This window comes from Scyliorhinus canicula, chromosome 7 (genome assembly GCF_902713615.1).
Source record: "Scyliorhinus canicula chromosome 7, sScyCan1.1, whole genome shotgun sequence".
Classification (NCBI taxonomy): Eukaryota; Metazoa; Chordata; class Chondrichthyes; order Carcharhiniformes; family Scyliorhinidae; genus Scyliorhinus; species Scyliorhinus canicula.
The window spans coordinates 55,563,426-55,581,046 of record NC_052152.1 but is presented as its reverse complement, the minus strand read 5'-3'; the positions used below and the strand labels follow the sequence as shown (position 1 = coordinate 55,581,046).

The following is a 17,621-nucleotide window of genomic DNA, read 5'->3' as shown; positions in this document are numbered from 1 at the left end:
TGAAGGAGAAGGTGTTCAGCTGGGCGAAGCAGAAGCGAGAGGTGCAGTGGGACGGTGCTGGAGTTCGGATCTATCAGGACTTGACAGTTGAGTTGGTAAAGAGACGAGTGCCGTTTGGACGGATGAAGACAGCAGTGCACAAGAAGGGGGTGCGATTTGGTATGGTGTACCCGGCGAAGCGGAGGGTCAGAAAAAGGGTACACCTCCAGATGGAGAAGGTGGTGGCAGATCTGGGGGGGTAGATATGTGATTGTGACAGGGGCGCTGGAGGGGAGATTAGTGGCCCTGTTAAGTGTATACGGTCCCAATTGGAATGATGCGGGATTCGCGAAGAAGGTGTTCGGGGCCATCCCCGACTTAGACACGCACGAATTGATTGTTGGGGGGGGGACTAGAACTTGGTGCAGGTGCCAAGGTTGGACAGATCACGGCCACGCTCGCTATTCCCATCAGGGGGGGCGAAGGCGCTGGCTGGGCTAATGGGAGGGGTGGACCCTTGGAGGATTCTGCACCCAAGGGAACGGGAGTACTCATTTTTCTCAGCAGTCCATTAGGTATACTCGCGGATCGACTTCTTTGTGGTGGGAAAGGCTTTGCTGGCTGGGGTTAAGGGGTCGGAATACTCGGCAATAGCAGTGTGAGATCATGCTTTGCATTGGGTGGATATGGTACTGGAGAAGGGGGTAGCTCAAGAGGCCGGGGTGGAAGCTGGTTGTGGGGCTTTTGGGGAACCAAGTGTTGTGTGAGAAAATTGAAACGGTAATTAAGGTATATGTAGGTTTCAACTGTACGGTTGAGGTGTCGAAGGCAGTGGTCTGAGAGGCTCTAAAGGCGGTGGTGAGGGGGGAGGTAATTTTGTTTAAGGCCGGGGTGGACAAAGAGGCGAGGTTGGAGCGGTAGAGGGTAATAGACGAGATGTTGGAGGTAGATAGGAGTTATGGAGAGGAGGGACCCAGCGAAGCTGGAAAGGAGGAACTACAGGCGAGCTTCAACCGACTATCTACCAGCAAGGCAGTGCGCCAACTGAGACGAGCAAGGGGTGCAGTTTATGACCATGGAGATGTTAGCAGGTCAGCTTGGGAGGGAAGGAGCGGCAAAGGCAATTCTTCAGGTGAGGGATAGGGCAGGGAAGTTGGTGGTGGCGCCGGAGCTGATTAACAAGGTTTTTGAGGAGTTTTAGGAGAGGTTGTACAGGTCCAAGCCACCCGAGGGAGACCGTGAGATGCAGGAATTTCTAGATGGGTTGGAGTACCCGAGACTAGGGGAGGGGGACAGGGCTACATTTGAAGGAGCAATAGTGGAGCAGGAGATAAAGGATGCGATTGGGAGGATGCAGTCGGGGAAGGTAGCAGGGCCGGATGGGTTTCCGGTGGAATATTATAAAAAATTCAAGGATAAGCTGGCACCCTTAATGATGGGGATGTTTGAAGAGGTGATAGGGAAGGGGGTGTTGCCACAAACCTTGGGGCAGGTATCAATTTCACTGTTGCTAAAAAAAAGATAAGGATCCGACAGAGTGTGGGTCGTATAGGCCCATATCACTTCGGAATGTGGACGCAAAAGTATTGGCGAATGTACTGGCGGGTAGGCTGGAGGAGTGCCTCCCGAAGGTGATAGGTGAGGATCAGACGGGGTTCGTGAAGGGGAGGCAGCTTTTTTCGAACATTAGGAGGGTTTTGAACATCGTTATGACACCGGCGGAAGGGAAGGAAACATAGGTGGTTGTGGCATTGGACGCCGAGAAGGCTTTTGACCGGGTAGAGTGGGGGTACTTGATGGGAGTTCTGGAGTGGTGTGGGATTGGACCAAGATTTGTGAACTGGGTAAAGCTGTTATACAAGGAGCCGGAGGCGAGTGTCCGCACAAACAACATCAGCTCGAGATACTTTTTTCTCCACCATGGGACGAGGTACTATGTCCCCCCTGCTGTTTGCACTTGCGATTGAGCCGTTGGCCATCGCATTAAGAAGTTCGGGAGTGTGGTGGTATGATTTGCATAGCTGTCTGCCATTGGTGCAGAACACCGGCTTACCATTGGACCTGGTCGGTCATGTGCCTCTCGACCGATTGGTTGAGACCAGTCATGTGACGGCTCTCCAATTGGTCGAGAGGCTGAGTTAACCACGCCTCCAGAGCGAGGTATAAATAACCAGAACGCCCGGCGGTCGTCCATTTACTGTAGTCGACCGCAGGGCTAACTTCTAGCTTATTAAAGCCTAACTTTTGTACAGCAACTCGTCTTGCGTTCGATTGATGGTTCATCAATTTAATAAGCTAGAATTTTGAAGGTGGAGCTCCGGATCAAGCCCGAATGCCTCCGCATCAGCCCGCAAACTCAGAACGCTTCAGAAATCTTTCAACATTGGCTGGCATGTCTCGAGGGATACCTGGCCTCTGCAAACAGCCCCCCCCACCATGGCACAGAAGCTTCACATCCTCCACTCCAGCGTGGGCACGGCCGCCTGCGCGATGATCAGGGAAGAAAAAGATTACGATGCGGCCATGCTTAAGCTGAATGGACAGTTTCTTAAACCAGTCAACAGAGTATTCGCTCGACATCTGCTGGCCACCAGACAACAGCTCCCCGGTGAGTCATTAGACCAATTTTACCAGGCCCTCGCTGTCCTGGGGCGGAATTGCTCCTGCCTCCAAGTTTCAGCCACGGAGCACATGGAACTTCTGATCAGAGATGCTTACGTGGCTGGGATGCAGTCTGCCGCTAACCGCCAGCGGATGCTGGAGAAAGACGACCTCAGCTTAACTGAGGCACGGACTTTCTCCACCTCCCTGGAGGTCGCCGATTTGAACGCCCGCGCCTATGTCCACAGCAGCAACCGGGGATCCCCCCTCCGGGCCCTTGCTGGCCTCTCCAGTACACCGCGCCGATCTCTCCCCCCGCCCCCGGGCCCCTGCGCGCCTCCCCCTCTCCTCTGGGCCCTTCCGGGCCACTTCAGCGCACTTCGCAACTCTCTCCTCGCCGCCCCCGGTCCCCTGCGCGCCTCTCTGCCCCCGCTCTCAGCCGCTCCAGTCGGCCCGCCGGCACCGCTAACTCCGCCCCCCTCAACCACGAGGGCCCCGCCACCTTGGGGCGCCGACTCCACGTGCGGGTCCTGGGCGCAGCCATCTTGGGGCGCCGACTCCACGTGCGGGTCCTGGGCGCCGCCATCTTGGGCCGACTCCACGTGCGGGTACTGGGCGCCGCCATCTTGGGATCTCGAATCCACGTGCGGATCCTGGGCACCACCTTCCTGGACTGGCACGCAAGGTTCTGCCAGCTACTACTCGGGCAACGACGACTGCGACGAGGTTTCTTCTCCACGGCTCGCGGCCATTCAACTCGACCAGTGACGACCACGCACACTCGCCAAAACAACAACGCTGATCCACCTCAACGGCCACGAGACGGGCTGCCTGCTGGACTCCGGGAGCATGGAAAGCTTCGTTCACCCTGCCACGGTAAGACGCTGCGCGCTCCCTGTCCATCCTGTAAAACACAAAATCGGGTTAGCGGCAGGTTCGCACTCCGTCCGCATCACCGGCTGCTGCATCGTGGACCTCACGGTCCAAGGGAAGGTTTTTAAAAATTACAAACTCCTTGTCCTCCCTGACCTTTGCGCACCGGCACTCCTAGGACTGGACTTCCAGTGTAACCTGCAGAGCAGACCTTCCAATTCGGCGGCCCTATACCCTCCCTCACTGTCTGCAGCTTTGCGTCCCTTAAAGTGGACCCCCCCTCCTTGTTTGCTAATCTCACCCCCGATTGCAAACCCGTCACGACACGGAGCAGACGGTACAGCACCGTCCGAGGTCGCTGAAGGAAGGGGTTATCGAGGGCAGCAACCGGATGGTCATCGACTATAGCCAGACCATCAACCGGTTTACGCAACTGGACGCGTATCCTCTCCCCCGTATTTCCACCATGGTAAACGATATCGCGAAATACAAAGTCTTCTCCACTGTGGACCTTAAGTCCGCTTATCACCAGCTCCCCCTTCGCGCGAGTGACCGCAAGTACACCGCGTTTGAGGCAGATGGGCGCCTCTACCACCTACTTAGGGTTCCATTTGGTGTCCCAAATGGGGTCTCGGTCTTCCAACGGGAGACGGACCGAATGGTCGACAAGTACGGATTACGGGCTACCTTCCCGTATCTCGATAATGTCACCATCTGCGGCCACGACCAGCAGGACCATGACGCCAACCTCCAGAAATTCCTCCAAACCGCAAAACTCCTTAACCTAACTTACAATAAGGATAAGTGCGTGTTTAGCACCGACCGTCTAGCCATCCTCGGCTACGTAGTGCGTAACGGAGTGATAGGCCCCGACCCCGAACGCATGCGCCCCCTGATGGAACTCCCTCTCCCCAATACCCTTAAACGCTGCCTGGGTTTCTGCGCTTACTAGGCCCAATGGGTTCCCAATTACGCCGACAAGGCCCGTCCCCTCATTCAAACCACGACCTTCCCGCCGTCGACAGAGGCCTGCCAGGCCTTTAGCCACATCAAGCGGACATCGCAAAGGCCACGATGCGCGCCATCGACGAGTCCCTCCCCTTCCAGGTCGAGAGCGACGCATCAGAAGTAGCTCTGGCGGCCACCCTGAACCAAGCGGGCAGACCCGTGGCCTTCTTCTCCAGAACCCTCCAGGCTTCCGAACTCCGCCACCCCTCTGTGGAAAAGGAAGCCCAGGCCATAGTCGAAGCTGTGCGACATTGGAGGCACTATTTGGCCGTCAGGAGGTTTACCCTCCTCACAGACCAACGGTCAGTAGTCTTCATGTTTGATAATGCACAAAGGGGCAAGATTAAGAATGACAAGATCTTACGGTGGCGGATCGAGTTGTCCACGTACAACTATGAGATCTTGTATCGTCCTGGGAAGCTCAATGAGCCTCTTGTTGATGCTCTGTCCCGCGGTACCTGCGCCAGCGCGCAGATAGACCGCCTCCGCTCCCTCCACACGGACCTCTGCCATCCAGGGGTGACCCATTTCTACCATTTCATTAAGGCCCGCAACCTGCCTTTCTCCATCGCGGAAGTCAGGACAGTAACACGTGACTGCCACATTTGCGCAGAGTGCAAGCCGCACTTCTACTGCCCCGAGCGCGCACATCTGATCAAAGCATCCCGCCCCTTCGAACGTCTCAGCATTGACTTCAAGGGGCCCCTTCCCTCTAACAACTGCAACATTTACTTCCTGGCGGTAATCGATAAATACTCCCGCTTCCGCTTCGCCATTCCCTGCCCCGACATGACCACATCGACAGTCATTAAGGCCCTCCTCTCCATCTTCTCCCTGTTCGGCTACCCCGCGTACATACATAGCGATCGGGGGTCCTCATTTATGAGCGACGAGCTGCGTCAATTCCTGCTCAACAGGGGCATTGCCTCTAGCAGGACGACCAGCTATAACCCTAGGGGTAACGGGCAGGTCGAGCGGGAGAATGGTACCATCTGGAAGACCATACTACTGGCCCTCTGGCCCAGAGATCTCCCTATTTCCCGATGGCAAGAGGTTATCCCCGATGCCCTACATTCTATCCGCTCACTCCTCTGTACCGCAACAAATCAGACACCTCATGAACATCTTCTTGTTTTCCCCAGGAAGTCGTCCTCCGGATCCCCTCTCCCGACGTGGCTGGCCGCCCCTGGACCCATCTTGCTCCGGAAGCATGTGCTGGTGCACAAGTCCGACCCGTTGGTGGAACAAGTCCAGTTACTCCACGCTAACCCGCAGTATGCGTATGTGGAGTACCCAGACAGTCGGCAGGACACGGTCTCCCTCCGGGACCTGGCACCCGCCGGCGTGCAGCCTTCCCCCCTTCACCACAGACCCCCCCTGTTTTTTTTCCCCCAGTGCCCCAACCTGGCCACCCCTTCCCCATCCATGGCGTCTCCACCGCCAGCTCGGGTGACGGAGACTGTTCAAGGACCATCGCTCCCGGACTCCAGGACGTCAGCAGAACCACCACCATTGGCTGAACCGACGTCACCTACTCCACTGCGGCGGTCTGCCAGAACATCACGGGCCACGAAAAGACTGATCGAGTCGATTTAATTTACAACAACTCCATGGACCTCGTTGGGACATTTTGTACTATTGTTAATTGTCTGGGCCAGTGGGAAGCCAAAAAAAAAATTTTTCTCCCTTCTCTGGCTGTTACTCATACTACCAGTTCTCCCCACCCCTCCCCCCCGGGCTTCTTTCTCCGCAAGGGATGAATGTGGTGGTATGATTTGCATAGCTGTTTGCCATTGGTGCAGAACACCGGCGTACCATTGGCCCTGGTCGGTCATATGCCTCTCGACCGATTGGTTGAGACCAGTCATGTGACGGCTCTCCAATTGGTCGAGAGGCTGAGTTAACCACGCCTCCAGAGCGAGGTATAAATAACCAGAACGCCCGGCGGTCGTCCATTTACTGTAGTCGACCGCAGGGCTAACTTCTAGCTTATTAAAGCCTAACTTTTGTACAGCAACTCGTCTCGCGTTCGATTGATGGTTCATCAGGGAGTATGGAAAGGAATAGTACGAGGGGGATAGAGCATAGGGTGTCCTTATATGCCGATGACTTGCTGCTATATATATCAGAACCGAATGGGTCGATAAGGGGAATATTGGAGCTACTGAGAGTATTTGGGTCGTTCTCGGGGTACAAGCTGAACCTGGACAAGATTGAGTATTTTGTGGTGTCTCGGCCGGGGGTGGGAGGGGGTTGTCGTTCCGTAGGGAAGGGACTCATTTTAGGTATCTGGGGGTGCAGGTTGCCCAGGAGCGGGGGAGGCTTTGCAGGTACAACATCACTAGTTTGGTGGGGAGAGTGAAAGCCAATCTGGCAAGGTGAGATAGTCTCCCTCGGTCACTGGCAGGTCAGGTACAGGCGGTTAAAATGAATGTGTTGCCGCGATTTCTGTTTATTTTTCAATGCCTACCGATTTTCCTGCCAAAGGCTTTTTTCCGAGAGATTGAGGGAAGGATTAATTCATTCATATGGGGAGGGAAGATGGCCAGAGTGAGAAAGGTGCTGCTACAGAGGGGAAGGCAGACAAGGGGTTTAGGTCTCCCGAACCTGATGTACTGCTACTGGGCGGCGAATGTGGAGAAGGTGCGAAGCTGGGTCAGAGGGGTTGATTCCCAGTGAGTCAGAATGGAGGAGAGTTTGTGCAGTGGGTCGGGACTGAGAGCACTAGAAACAGCGCCGCTCCCGATAGCTCCGGGGAAATACTCCGGGAGTCCGGTAATTAATAGCCTCATTGAAAATCTGGAGGCAGTTTCGCCAACAATTCGGGTTCGGGGCAGGGTCAAGGAAAATGCCGAACAGGAGGAACCACAAGATTTGAGCCAGGGAGGTGGGTTGGTAGTTTTCTGAAATGGGAAGAGAAGGGGATTAAGACGCTAAAAGATTTATTTCTTGAAGGGGTCAGTTTGCAGGATTGAGGGAGCTGGAAGCGAAGTATAGGCTGGAGCAGGGAGAAATGTTTAGATACGTGCAGGTTCGAGATTTTGCAAGGAAGGAGATACAGAGCTTCCCGGTGGAGCCGGCCTCCACATTGCTGGAGGAGGTGCTGACGACAAGGGGGCTGGAGAAGGGGGTAGTGTCAGCAGTGTACAGAGCTATTTTGGACGAGGATAAGGCACTACTGGAAGGGATCAAAGCAAAGTGGGAGGAAAAGTTGGGAGAGGTTATAGAGGAGGGGGTCTGGTGTGAGGTGCTCCGGAGAGTAAATGCCTCCACCTCATGTGCGAGGTTGGGGCTGATACAGCTGAAGGTGGTGTACAGAGCACACCTCATGAGGGCGAGGATGAGCCAATTCTTTGAAGGAGTAGAAGATGTGTGTGAGCGTTGCATGGGGGGGTCCCGCTAATCACGTTCATATGTTTTGGTCCTGTCCAAAGCTAGAGGATTACTGAAAGGAGGTTTTTAGGGTAATTTCCAAGGTGGTGCACGTGGAACTGGACCCGGGTCCCCTGGAGGCCATATTCGGTGTGTCGGACCAGCCAGGGTTGGAAACGGCTGCGAAGGCAGATATCGTATCCTTCGCCACGTTGAACGCCCGAAGGCGGATCCTGCTTGGATGGAGAGCAGCCTCTCCACCCTGTGCCCTGGTGTGGCGGGTGGACCTGTTGGAATACTTGACCCTCGAGAAGGTTAAGTTTGTACTGAGGGGAAGGACAGAAGGGTTCTACAAGTCATGGGCATGATTTATTATGCACTTTCAAGAACTGGATAACATCGAACATTAGTTGGGGGGGATGGGTGGGAGGGTTTGGGGCTGTGTGTATTAAGGGTGACTATGGGTGATCCCGGATTCCTTTGTCATTTGTTTATGTAAACATGCGGGCTAATGTTGGGGGTTGGTGGGAGGATGGAATCTTTGTTATTGGGTTTGACATATTTGTTGCTGATTATTGTTGGTGGGTGTAAATGTGGGAGAAAATGTGAAAAAGGAGAATAAAAAATATTTAAAATCAAATAACCAAGCTTTTGATCAACCCTCCTAATACCTCTCTTCTTTGACATAGTATTTTTTTTATCTTTGCACTTCTGTGGAGTACCGTGGGACACTTTTCTTTCTATGTTACTGGTGCTGTATCGATCGATGTTATATTACTTTTGTAATATGTGCCCCATTTTACACAACCTAGAAGCTTTGTTTTTAAAAGGAAAAACAGCTTTATTTGTTAACTGATTTTTAAATATTGAAATATTTGCATCCCTAGATACCTTGAGGGGAGTTGAAGGTTTGGAGAGGGTGGTGCCCAGTGCAGGGTTTGGCCTGGGTCTTTAAAATAGTTACACTGAAGTTAGAAATGCTTTACTTCCTTCTAGCTCTTTCTGAATAACTAAGTGTAAAACTGGCAGAACAACCTGAAGTTCGCTTTGTCAGATGGTTCCCATTGCAGCGCAATTATCCAGGGAAAGTTAGTGCTTCTGGACAAACTGCAGGGTAAACCCTGACCTGAGAACGTGAGAGAGGATTCCTCAGCACACCTTTGGCATACTTCCCAAATCGGATGGATTGGATTGGTTTATTGTCACGTGTACTGAGGTACAGTGAAAAGTATTATTCTGCGAGCAGCTTAACAGATCATTAAGTACATGAAAATAAAATAAAAGAAAAAGAAAATACATAAAAGGGCAACACAAGGTACACAATGTAACTACATAAACACCCGCATTGGGTGAAGCATACAGGGGTGCAGTGTTAATCAGGTCAGTCCATAAGAGTGTCGTTTAGGAGTCTGGTAACAGCAGGGAAGAAGCTGTTTTTGAGTCTGTTCGTGTGTGTTCTCAGACTTTTGTATCTCCTGCCCGATGGAAGAAGTTGGAAGGGTGAGTAAGCTGGTGGGAAGGGTCTCTGATTATGCTGCCTGCTTTCTCCAGGCAGCGGGAGGTGTAGATGGAGTCAATGGATAGGAGGCAAGTTTGTGTGATGGACTGGGCTGTGTTCACAACTCTCTGAAGTTCCTTGCGGTCTTGGACCAAGCAGTTGCCACAACAGGCTATGATGCAGCCAGATAGGATGCTTTCTATGGTGCATCTGTAATAGTTGGTAAGAGTTAATATAGACATGCCAAATTTTCTTAAGTTTCCTGAGGAAGTATAGGCACTGTTGTGCTTTCTTGGGAGCGTCGATGTGTGTGGACCAGGACAGAGTTTTGGTAATGTGTACCCCTAGGAATGTGATGTTGGGGTGCTAGGAAGTTACAGGCCTAAATCTCCCCTATTTTTCCTTCCAAAATGCATCATCCTTATATATCTCTGAAGAGGGTTTATTTCCAACATCTATCTGATTTGTCTATGAAACAAATAATAATACTGAAGGCACCACCGTATATGTCAACATGCTGTATATGAAAGTGATGTCTGCCATTCCACATTTAGCTACCAATTAAAAGTTACCTAATATTTCATCATCTGGGTCATCAGAAAACTTTAACACCCTATTACAGCCTGCAGACTTTAAACAAATTCAGCTCTTTACAAAATGTTAAATACTTGAGTATAATCAAACTGCAACACTGAACTCCTAATCGTAGTGGCAATTAAGGCGTACAGGTTCGCAAAAAGATCAGACCTTTGTCTCGTCTTTTAACAAGCTATCTGTCCCCCAGCTAAAACACACTATACTTTCAAATCTCCTTCATTCATTAAAATTTACATTATGGATCTACTGCATATGCATATTCCCTATTGAAAATCATCCAACGGGTTATCTATAATAGACTTAGATCTTGTAATTAAAACCAAACTTTTAATTGAATCTCAGGCTGCATGTTAAATAGGCTTATTTATATTTTGCACAGCAAAGTTAAAATGTAAAATACCTGTAGCTCTTGTGCCAAGCATCCTTCGATCATATATTCTCACAGAGCTATCTGAGCAGCCAACAGACAAGTAGAATGGCATTAAGGGGCAGATGGCGATTGAGGTCGCTGCACGACGGCAGTTTATTAAAATGTCCTGTTTTGAAAGAGTTTGAAATCTGAAAAATTGTCATATTTATATTTAAGACATACATTTATTAGGAAATTGCTACCTCAAAAACTTACGTCAACTGAGTTAATGTTGATATACAAAATGTTCACATTTGAAACAAAGAACTTTGATTTTACAGTGGGAATCTGTCAGTAAAATATTCATATTAAACCACAGGTGGAAAAACAGTAACAGCAAAAATAAGCATCAACAGTCCAGAAAAAAAACTCCCCACACCCTATCCCCCAAGACAAACAGATATGGACACAAAACAGCTTGGCTTTATTTAACCTCCAACTTTTTTACTAGTCCTGGTTACTTACTTGAACCTAAATATTGTTACAATTTTACTATCCAGTGTGCAGTGATACTTCTTAATTTACCACAAAAAAGGTTAGAATTATCATATTGCCCAATTGTTTTATGTTAGAATCTATAACATTGAAAGTAATATTTTGAGATGATTGATCAGATTACATATTTCAAGCAAACATAGCTTATTTGCAGATAGGTTTAGTCTGGCAAAGCAGAGAACTGACCCTTTACCAATTTTGTTTGAAATGCCATACATTTATTTTCAAATCTAGTGGCAACACCGAGTGTCGATGTAAGTACCCACAGTTTTGACGGTGAAACCTGAAGTTCTCGAGCAAAGTAATTTTATATTTTTGATGCCCATGTTTTCTCATGGCTGATGCGTACAACAATAACCACAGGAGTAAATCTAAAATGAACTGCAGTGGCCAATTTGTTTTAAATTTAAGCAGCTTATGAAATGCAACGAGGGTGTGCCATGACTGACTCAAACTGCAGTTGACTGGAAAGAACCAAAAACAGCAACACCTCTCCACAAGCACCCCTGCCTTCTAAAACACCTACTTGAATATGCTGTTAACTCACAAACCCTTGAACATTTATATTCGTAGCATCTTTACATTGGGTTAGCTAAAAGTTCTTGAACTCACATCTTTGCAATCTTCTTTTGTACAATTCGTCTTCACTCTCACATCAAACCACCTTACTGTACCATCTTCACCACATGATAGAAAGGTGTAAGGATCATTTGGTACAGTCATAATCTGAGCAACAAAAAGATGTAAAAACATTTGGTGATTATTATGATCAGAGAAAATTAGTAGCATGTAAGATTTCAAGTAGCTGCTCTTCGTATGTGCGTGAGGACACAGAGGGGTAGATTTTCAACCTGCTGCTCAAGGATTAAACTGTATTTGCAGGCTGGCTGTCCGTTACAGAATCTGCCAAATTTTCCTTTTCCGTGAAAACAATGGACATTAAAATCATGAAATTTCCATAATAGGCAGCTGATCCACAACAGCAGTTTTACACATGGACAGTAAATGTTGTCAGAGTACTTGGCCATTGGAAGGATTCAAAGCTAGGTCAAATTTAATCTTCACCAGTCATCTATACATGCAGCATTCAACAAGGTCATCCAGTAACAATCACAAATATGAACCTTCATTTTCTTGCTGTTCCTAACTAAAATATTATTAAGCCAATTGCAACTCCTACTTCTACACTAGTTAAGATTAGCTATCTCAATACCACAGATCAAACTTGCAATTTTTCTCATCTATAGCGACTCAGTTCGTTAGGTTATGGTAACCTACAGGGCGGCACAGTGGTACACTTGGTGTCTCACAGCACCAGGGACCCGGTTCAATTCTAGCCTGGGGTAACTCTGTGGAGTTTACACTTTCTCCCCGTGTCTGTGTGGGTTTCCTCTGGGTGCTCCAGTTTCCTCCCACAGTCCAAAGACGTGCAGGTTAAGTGGATTAGCCATTCTAAATTGCTTTTGACAAAGGGTCATCTGGACTCGAAATGCTGACTCTTTTCTCTCCCTACAGATGCTGCCAGACCTGCAGAGATTTTCCAGCATTTTCTCTTGGTTTTACTAAATTGTTCCTTAACAGATTAGGTAGGGTTACAGGGATAGGGCAGGAGTGAGCCTTGATAGGTCAGTCCCGATGGCGCGAATGGCCTCCAACTGCAGTGTAGAAATTCTATGATTCTATTCCATGGTTCTAAATAGCAATCCAGAGATTATGAGCTCAATTGAATAAATCTGGAAATTTGTGGGTGAGCAAAAGCAAAGAGACCAGGGAAACAGTTGAAATGTTGTTAAAAACGCAATGGGTTCAGAAATACCCTTCAGGAAAGAAAACTTACCACTACTACCTGGTCTGGCCTGCGTGTGACTCCAGTCCCATACTACACTCTTAATGCTCAAGGCAACCAATGTTGCCCACATTCCAAGAACAAATATTTTAAAAATATCCCACACAGGGAATGCACTCAGCCATGAGACACTCCAGAATTTTGTTTAGGTGGTTTTTATTAACCCTAGAAAAAAACGACCTAGCCTTAATCTACAGAATTTAATATTTTAGAGTTCAAACTACAGTACATTAAGTATAAATATTAAATGTTTGGACACAATAAGATTCATTATTGCAATTGATTTAGGAACATTGTATGAAAGATTGTGTAACATTTAATATTTTGGTGCACAACTAGAAAAAATAAATCAATTTTCAAAGGGAAGCCAGTGATTGGCAGCAAAACCAGAGGTGAGATGAGGAGAATTAATTTTAATGTAGCAATCTGGAATGAACTGTCTGAAAAGGATAGTGGAAGCAGATTCAATAATAACTTTACAAATGGAATTATATAGCTCTTTCAATGAGCCGACACACGCACTTTTGAGCTAAATGGCCTCCTTCTATGCTATATTATTCTAAGATTCTATGCAGAAGGAGTAACGTGTACCCGAGTTGGTGAGTTTCGATTAAAATGAAAAGGATACAGAGATGAGGAGCGGGACTTACCAATCCCCGATGGCGATTTTGTAATCGGCGATCGGCAGAGAATCCCATCTAACGCCGAAATAGGGGGCAGCGCCTGTTTGACACAGGTTTTGTATCCTCTGCCCCCTCCGAGATGGCATCATCATATTGCAAGCCGCAGTAATGCCGTTAGCACGTCACTTGAATGCCCTTCTCCAATTCGCTGGCCCCAATGGGCCGAGTTCCCAACGGCAATCAACGTGTGGTCTCAGCAGTCGGGAACCCGGCGTGGCGGCTGCGGACTGTGTCCAGCTGCGCCACAGTCGGGTGGGAGCCGTGCTGCTGGCCGGGGGCGTTCTGACAGGTCAGGTCCGCGCACAGCCGTGCCATGCTTTATGCCGCGTCCGCTGCAGGTTGTCGCTGTGTGCAGACCCGGCCATTCTCCGGCCGTTTATATGGTGGGAGCCGGGAGTTTTACTCGGCATGGCTGCTAGCCCCTCACCGGTCGCAGGATCAGTGAGGGGCCGGTGCCAATTTGTTTGATGTAAAACGCCACAGCTCCTCCGCACTTAGTCTCAAAAACGGTGAATCCAGCCCAAGGTATTTTTTCACAGGTTGGGATAAAAGTTAACCTGTATCACTGTCATTCAGCACAGGGTAATGCTGATGCAAAACAAGTACCCCTGTTTTTTTCAGTTAGGGCATGTTGATCAGTAAGGTGAACCCAAGTATGGAAAAAATATATTTTAAAATCACTTTGCAAACAAACAATCTTAAACAAAATTATGGTATTTGCAGGGCAGCACAGTGGAGCAGTGGTTAGCAATGCTGCCTCACGCCGCCGAGGTCCCAGGTTTGATCCCGGCTCTGGGTCACTGTCCGTATGGAGTTTGTACATTCTCCCTGTGTTTGCGTGGGTTTCACCCCCACAACCCAAAGGTGTGCGGGGTAGATGGATTGGCCACGTTAAATTGCCCCTTAATTGGAAAAAATGAATTGGGTATTCTAAATTTGAAAAATAAAATTATGGTATTTGCATATATACAGCATGACCTCGAACTTCACAACCTCCAATACGCATTGTTAAATTTTAAGATCGGGTAAAACTATAACTTTTAGATTTTCTTTGTTGAAGCTTGACACATCAATTGTGTCAAGGGACATTGAAAACAGCGCGAGAGGTAAGACAGCTGGGACATTGAAAAGAGCGCGAGAGGAGAGACAGCCAGGACATTGAAAACAGCGCGAGAGGAGAGACAGCCAGGACATTGAAAACAGCGCGAGAGGAGAGACAGCAGGGACATTGAAAACAGCGCGAGAGGTAAGACAGCTGGGACATTGAAAAGAGCGCGAGAGGTAAGACAGCTGGGACATTGAAAAGAGCGCGAGAGGAGAGACAGCAGGGACATTGAAAAGAGCGCGAGAGGAGAGACAGCAGGGACATTTAAAAGAGCGCGAGAGGAGAGACAGCAGGGACATTGAAAACAGCGCGAGAGGTAAGACAGCTGGGACATTGAAAAGAGTGCGAGAGGAGAGACAGCAGGGACATTGAAAAGAGCGAGAGAGGTAAGACAGCTGGGACATTGAAAAGAGCGCGAGAGGAGAGACAGCAGGGACATTGAAAAGAGCGCGAGAGGTAAGACAGCTGGGACATTGAAAAGATAAGAGCGGCGGGGTGCCAGTGGGAGCAAAGATAATATAAGGCGGGAACCGGAAGTACGACCCGCGGACTTCTGGGAAGGATTTTCTCCTAGCCAATAAATTCTGGTGGAGAGGATACCCGAGACACTACACGTGTAGTGTCTCCCACCCGCCCTCCTCCTCTAACCTAATAATAAGACCCATTGGTGTGAGCAGGTAAGTGCTATATTATATTATTATTTTTTTTATTTTTTATTTTTTATTTGTTTTATATTTGTTTACCAGAACTTGGTTGAAATTAAGTGGTATGGCAGGGAAGGTAGTGCAATGTTCCTCCTGCAGGATGTTTGAGGTGAGGGATGCCGTTAGTGTCCCTGCTGATTTTACCTGCAGGAAGTGCAGCCAGCTCCAGCTCCTACAAGACCGAGTTATGGTACTGGAGCTGGAGTTGGATGAACTTCGGATCATTCGGGAGGCAGAGGTGGTCATAGATAGGAGCTTCAGGGAAGTAGTTACACCAAAGACTGGAGATAGATGGGTAACTGTAAGAGGGACTGGGAAGAAGCAGTCAGTGCAGGGACCCCCTGCGGTCGTTCCCCTGAGTAACAAGTATACCGTTTTGGATACTTGTGGGGGGGACGACTTACCAGGGGTAAGCCATGGGGTGCAGGTCTCTAGCACGGAGTCTGTCCCTGTTGCTCAGAAGGGAAGGGGGGAGAGGAGCAGAGCATTAGTAATTGGGGACTCAATAGTCAGGGGCACAGATAGGAGATTTTGTGGGAGCGAGAGAGACTCACGTTTGGTATGTTGCCTCCCAGGTGCAAGGGTAAGTGATGTCTCGGATCGTGTTTTTCGGGTCCTCAAGGGGGAGGGGGAGCAGCCCCAAGTCGTAGTCCACATTGGCACTAACGACATAGGTAGGAAAGGGGACAAGGATGTCAGGCAGGCCTTTAGGGAGCTAGGATGGAAGCTCAGAGCGAGAACAAACAGAGTTGTTATCTCTGGGTTGTTGCCCGTGCCACGTGATAGTGAGACAAGGAATAGGGAGAGAGAGCAATTAAACACGTGGCTACAGGGATGGTGCAGGCGGGAGGGATTCAGATTTCTGGATAACTGGGGCTCTTTCTGGGGAAGGTGGGACCTCTATAGACAGGATGGTCTACATCTGAACCTAAGGGGCACCAATATCCTGGGGGGGAGATTTGTTAGTACTCTTTGGGGGGGTTTAAACTAATTCAGCAGGGGCATGGGAACCTGGATTGTAGTTTTGGGGTGCGAGAGATTGAGAGTAGAGAGGTCAGGAGCACAGATTTGACTTCGCAGGAGGGTGCCAGTGTTCAGGTCAGTGGTTTGAAGTGTGTCTATTTCAATGCCAGGAGTATACGAAATAAGGTAGGGAAATTGGCAGCATGGGTTGGTACCTGGGACTTCGATGTTGTGGCCATTTCAGAGACATGGATAGAGCAGGGACAGGAATGGTTGTTGCAGGTTCCGGGGTTTAGGTGTTTTAGTAAAGTCAGAGAAGGGGGCAAAAGAGGGGGAGGTGTGGCGCTGCTAGTCAAGGACAGTATTACGGTGGCAGAAAGGATGCAAGATGGGGACTCTTCTTCCGAGGTAGTATGGGCTGAGGTTAGAAACAGGAAAGGAGAGGTCACCCTGCTGGGAGTTTTCTATAGGCCACCTAATAGTTCTAGAGATGTAGAGGAAAGGATGGCGAAGATGATTCTGGAAAAGAGCGAAAGTAACAGGGTAGTTGTTATGGGAGACTTTAACTTTCCTAATATTGACTGGAAAAGATATAGTTCGAGTACATTGGATGGGTCGTTCTTTGTACAATGTGTGCAGGAGGGTTTTCTGACACAATATGTTGACAGGCCAACAAGAGGTGAGGCCACTTTGGATTTGGTTTTGGGTAATGAACCAGGCCAGGTGTTAGATCTGGAGGTAGGTGAACACTTTGGAGACAGTGACCACAATTCGGTGACCTTTACATTAGTGATGGAAAGGGATAAGTATACTCCGCAGGGCAAGAGTTATAGCTGGGGGAAGGGCAATTATGATGCCATTAGACATGAATTAGGATGTGTAGGTTGGAGAAGTAGGCTGCAAGGGTTGGGCACACTGGATATGTGGAGCTTGTTCAAGGAACAGCTATTGCGTGTTCTTGATCAGTACGTACCAGTCAGACAGGGAGGAAAGGGTAGAGCGAGGGAACCGTGGTTTACCAAAGAAGTGGAATCTCTTGTTAAGAGGAAAAAGGAGGCCTATGTGAAGATGAGGCGTGAAGTTTCAGTTGGGGCGCTTAATAGTTACAGGGAAGCGAGGAAGGATCTAAAGAGAGAGCTAAGACGAGCAAGGAGGGGACACGAGAAGTCTTTGGCAGGTAGGATCAAGGAAAACCCAAAAGCTTTCTATAGGTATGTCAGGAATAAAAGAATGACTAGGGTAAGAGTAGGGCCAGTCAAGGACAGTGGTGGGAAGTTGTGTGTGGAGGCTGAGGAGATAAGCAAGATACTAAATGAATACTTTTTGTCAGTATTCACTCAGGAAAAAGATAATATTGTGGAGGAGAATGCTGAGACCCAGGCTATTAGAATAGATGGCATTGAGGTGCGTAGGGAAGAAGTGTTGGCAATTCTGGACAAGGTGAAAATAGATAAGTCCCCGGGGCCTGATGGGATTTATCCTAGGATT

At 48.9% G+C, this 17,621-nt stretch overlaps 1 protein-coding gene across 4 annotated transcripts in view; it reads right to left on the bottom strand.

Moving 5' to 3' along the window:
* dcaf6 (ddb1 and cul4 associated factor 6) overlaps positions 1 to 17,621 on the bottom strand; it is a 191,470-nt gene that overhangs the window by 115,984 nt on the left and 57,865 nt on the right. For all 4 annotated transcript variants that reach the window (XM_038802065.1, XM_038802067.1, XM_038802069.1 and 1 more), the window contains exons 5-6: positions 11,445 to 11,558; positions 10,329 to 10,464 (exon numbers count right to left, since the gene is read on the bottom strand). In XM_038802065.1, the coding sequence (XP_038657993.1) occupies positions 10,329 to 10,464; positions 11,445 to 11,558 (250 nt within the window). The remainder of the gene's footprint in view (positions 1 to 10,328; positions 10,465 to 11,444; positions 11,559 to 17,621) is intronic.